This window comes from Acanthisitta chloris, unplaced genomic scaffold, assembly GCF_000695815.1.
Source record: "Acanthisitta chloris isolate BGI_N310 unplaced genomic scaffold, ASM69581v1 scaffold34401, whole genome shotgun sequence".
NCBI lineage: Eukaryota > Metazoa > Chordata > Aves > Passeriformes > Acanthisittidae > Acanthisitta > Acanthisitta chloris.
This window is the reverse complement of record NW_008657080.1, coordinates 259-4,410: the sequence shown is the minus strand read 5'-3', so window position 1 is coordinate 4,410 and position 4,152 is coordinate 259. Positions and strand designations below refer to the sequence as shown.

At 62.0% G+C, this 4,152-nt stretch overlaps 1 protein-coding gene across 1 annotated transcript in view; it reads right to left on the bottom strand.

Moving 5' to 3' along the window:
• Positions 1-4: 4 nt before the first annotated feature.
• The window catches only part of LOC103811597 (contactin-associated protein 1-like), a gene marked incomplete at both ends in the record, with an annotated part of 4,351 nt that continues 203 nt past the window's right edge, over positions 5-4,152 (bottom strand). Inside the window, 17 exon segments of the mRNA XM_009084582.1 lie at positions 5-42; positions 131-178; positions 294-527; positions 639-732; positions 842-969; positions 1,113-1,349; positions 1,424-1,663; positions 1,741-1,959; positions 2,037-2,204; positions 2,336-2,463; positions 2,647-2,803; positions 2,887-3,090; positions 3,208-3,327; positions 3,433-3,539; positions 3,627-3,813; positions 3,881-4,030; positions 4,108-4,152. The exon segment at positions 4,108-4,152 is cut by the window's right edge and continues 38 nt beyond it. Coding sequence (XP_009082830.1) covers positions 5-42; positions 131-178; positions 294-527; positions 639-732; positions 842-969; positions 1,113-1,349; positions 1,424-1,663; positions 1,741-1,959; positions 2,037-2,204; positions 2,336-2,463; positions 2,647-2,803; positions 2,887-3,090; positions 3,208-3,327; positions 3,433-3,539; positions 3,627-3,813; positions 3,881-4,030; positions 4,108-4,152 — 2,504 coding nt within the window.

Sequence of the window (4,152 nt, the reverse complement as noted above, 5' to 3'; positions counted from 1 at the left end):
GCACCAGCAGCCCTGCCAGCAGCAGGAGCAAGAAGATCACAACTGCAGGGGAAAGGCAATGGTAAGGGGCTGGGGAGGAGGGCACAGGGCCAGGTCAGAGGGAGAGACACCAGCCAGAGTCTTCACTTACAACCGATGATGATCCCGATCCAGCCATCATCATGCACGTGGGGGAAATCTGTGGAGAACAGAGTGGGTGGCTGAGTCCAGGCTGCAGTTAGGTCTCATGCCAGAGCTTCCCCTCCGCAGCTGGTAGGGCTCCATCCCTACCAGGGTTCCACCACGGCATTTACCTATGCCCATGTACCAGGGGTCCATCTCGGGAGGGATGAGAATGGTGGTGAGGGGGAGCATGGAGGCACAGCTTGACTCTACCAGCTCTCCCCGGATGTTGTACGGCCGCAGGGGGCTGGTGGGGTAGAAGATGGCTTTAAGAGGGACGAGGGTGTTGAACTTCACCCCTGAGAGGCAGCCTGAGAAGCCGGGCGTGTTGTAGCGCTGGATCTCAGGGTCAATCACACCCGTCTCTGTGGGGGCACAGAAGGATATGGCTCAGCCCTTGTGGAGGGCAAGGGCCATGTTGGGCAGAGGAGCCCTCAGTATGGGAAGGGGGTAGCCAAGGGCAGGACTCAGCTCACCCATCACACGCCCCAGGTACAGGTTTTTGGGTGAGTCCAGCTTGCTGTCTACGAACAGGGAGAACTGCTGCTCCATGACAGGGAGATAGTCCACCTGGGAGGCAGGTGCACAGCATCAGCAGCCATGGAGCCACCCTGCCCATGCCTCCTTCCATCCTGACCTGCAGCCCACGAACCCATGGGGAGGGTGCCCCGGCCCATACCTGGGTGTACAGCGTGCGGTGCAGGCGGGTAATGTTGACACGGTGGGGCCGCCCATCTGTCACTGGCTTGGTGGTGAGGGCAAAGACATAGGGGCTGGTGCCCAGCTGGTAACGCAGCTGAAGGCTCCCTGTGGGCAGCATGGGACTGTTAGCGGGGCTGAGGTCCTTACTGGACACATCTGGCCCATCTATAGGGCTGGGGACTGGCATCCACAGAGAGGAGGGTCCCATGCAGCCCCAGTGGGCCTAGAGTGGGGAGCCATGCCCTCACCGTCATCCTTGATGAGCACGGCCATGTAGTCCTTGACAAAGGTGCTGACATAGAGCAGCACAGCAGGTGCTGAGGTGGTGCTGAAGCTGAAGCTGACCTCCTCACTGGTGAGGTTGTAGCCAGGCAGGGGCTGCCAGGGGCTGCTGACGATGCTGGCGAACTCGCGGACGGCGTACAACGACATGGGCAGGATGTTGTACCGTACCCAGGTGCCCTCCTCGAAGTACCCACCGATGTCTGTGGGGGAGCCCATGGGGTGATGGAAATGCTGGCTCCTCGCCCCTCCCATCCCATGGAGCGCAACCACTCACCGTGGTTGCAGAAGGGCCCAGTGAAGGCAGAGATGCTGCAGTTGCAGGTGTAGTGGCTGTAGCGCTCGACGCATAGCCCACTGTTCTGGCAGGGCACCGGCGGGTCCTGGCAGTAGCCGGTGCAGTTGACCCGCACACCCTCTGTCTCGTTGGCCTTGCCCTCCAGGTTGAGTGTCACCCCGTTCATCCGCAGTCCCCGCAGGCACCCCAGGAATGGGCGCATCTTGTGCTCCGCCGCACCTGCGGCGGGGCTGAGACTCAGCACCCTGCGGCTCATAGGGACCTGGGGGTGTGGGGACATGGCACGGGGCTCTCACCAACGTAGAGGGGCCTGTCGAACTCCAGGCGGACGAAGCTCTGCGGGGGGGCTGGACGGACCACCCAGGGCAGCTTGTCCACCCGCAGCCGTGCCAGTTTGACGTTGAGCTCAGCCTTCACCTGGTGCCACTCATCGTCATTCCAGGGCACCACTGACCGCACCGTCAGGTTCTCATCCCCGTTCCCGATGTCGTAGATGAACACCACATCCCTGGTGGCTGCAAGGACATGGTGTTGGGAGGAGCCTCCAGACCCATCAGCTCCCCCTGGCCCTACACCCCCTGCCTGCCCATACTGTTGAGCTCGATGCGGATGTAGTTTCGGGTGCCAGGGTTCTCCAGGAAGACTCCAGACTGCGCAGTGGTCTTGAAGTAGAAGGAGATGTCAAGGCTGTGGTTGGCCTGGAAGGTGGGGAAGAGCAGGGCTGCGCCCCTGTTGAAGGAGACCGTGTTCCAGGTGTTTCCTGCGGGAAGCAGGAGGGGTGGTGAGGAATGGGCAAGGACCTTCTGTGGGTGCAGGACCCTGCAGGTGTGGGACCCCTGTGGGTGTGAGCCCTCTGCAGGCAGGGGACCTTCCGTGGGGCTGGTCACTCACGGTCTCCATAGCACCGCAGGGGCCCCAGCAAGAACTGGGCTTCAGAGCCAGAGCGGTTGGTGTCTCCAACCACAACCTGAGTAACGGGCAGGTGGTCCACGAAGGTCAGCAGACCCTTGTCTGTCCTCCTGCAAACGGTGCGTGCATCAGAGGTGCCATGAGGGGCTTCTGTCCTTTTGCCAGGCTGCACCCCTATTACTCCTGTTTGAGCGCCCCAGTGCCTGTGCTCCCCATGCCCGAAGCCCCTGTCCCACAGCCCCTGTCCCCTAGCTCCTGTCCCACACTCCTGTCCCACAGTCGCCACCACTCACCACAGCGCGTGGTCGGCATCACAGTTGCAGAAGTACTGGGGATCAGCACAGTTCTTGTCCAGCCCACAGGCACAGCGCTGGATGCCGGGGCGTGAGCCCCCCCAGTAGTAGTGCCGCTCATCGTTCCGGCCCATCCAGAAGCTGAAGGGCAGCCCGGCTGGGGGCACACGGGAGGGTGAGGACATGGTCCCATGGCATGGCCCTGCAGTGCAGCACGTCCCCACTCGCCCCGGCACTCACAGGGAGTGTTGAGCAGGCGGGAGCTGTAGCAGTGGAGCTCAATGCGTTGCTCGCAATACTCGGAAGCATTGGCCAGGGCTGAGACCTCTGCCCAGGAGGCATTCCAGTACTCCACAACCCCCAGGTAAGGCTGGTCCACACTGGATCCCGTCACCCGCGTGGCGTAGTGGCGGTTGTGCCTGATGATGGTCCATGCTCGGTCCTCTGTGATGACAGGGGAGCTTTTAGGACACCCCCCACTCCCTCCATCCTGCTCCAGCCCCAATACAAAGGCAGAGGGCACCAGGCAGAGCGACATCCCTGCCCTCCTGCTAGCCCCACCTCGGATGTCACAGTACACCGTGAAAGGCTTGAGTGGCCCACTGCCATCTGGGTCGATGGTGTAGTTGCCTGAGGTTTTCCCACTGACCCGGTAAGCATCACAGGACTCCTTGTAAAGGGCTGGAAGAGAAGAATGGGGCAGGGGTCAGTGCAGGAGGGGTGCTGGGCAGCAGGAGGAGCTGCAGGTGCCCATACTATCCCCAACCCACAAGGCTCCAGGCTCACATTTATGACAGGTCTCCCCCTTGTACCCTGTCAGGTCACAGATGCACATGAAGTCATCCCAGGACTGGATGCAACGGCTGTCGTGCTCGCAGAGGTTGGGGGTGCACCTGAGGGCACAGAGGGCTCCTGTCCCAGCACTGGCACAGCCACCAGGCACCCTCCACTACCAGCAACATCCCTGTCCCGGTTGGTACCTGTCTGTGATGCCGCAGACATTGAAGAACACATTGTGGTATTGTGCCAGACGGTGCTGCACCAGCAGCTCCACGTCTATGGGTTGCATGTCTACGTTCAGCATCTGCAGGCAGCCGTGGAAGGTTGTCTGGTTCGACCAGCAGCCGGGGACCCAGCAGCCGGTGACTGAGGGTGGCTTGGGGCAGCCTGCAAGAGAGAGCGGGGTGAGCGGCCCACAGGCACCCATCGTCCCAGCCCCTGCCCCACTGCCCACCTCCAAAGAAGTACTGGCTGCCGGTGCGGAGCTGGAAGGGATGTGCCACCCGAAACTCGGCACCGTCGTCATCGTCGATGGTCACCACAGCTGATCCGTCCCGTGCCACCAGGTGCACTGAGTGCCAGAAGCCATCGTTCAGGCGGTGCCCTGTGGGGAGAGGAGGGTGCATGGAGAGGCTCTGCTGCCAGACTGGCCCCTCACCCTGTGCTGGCTCCACAGCCCACCTGCAGCAAACTCCAGCTTCTTCTTGCCAGGCTGGGCGATGGAGA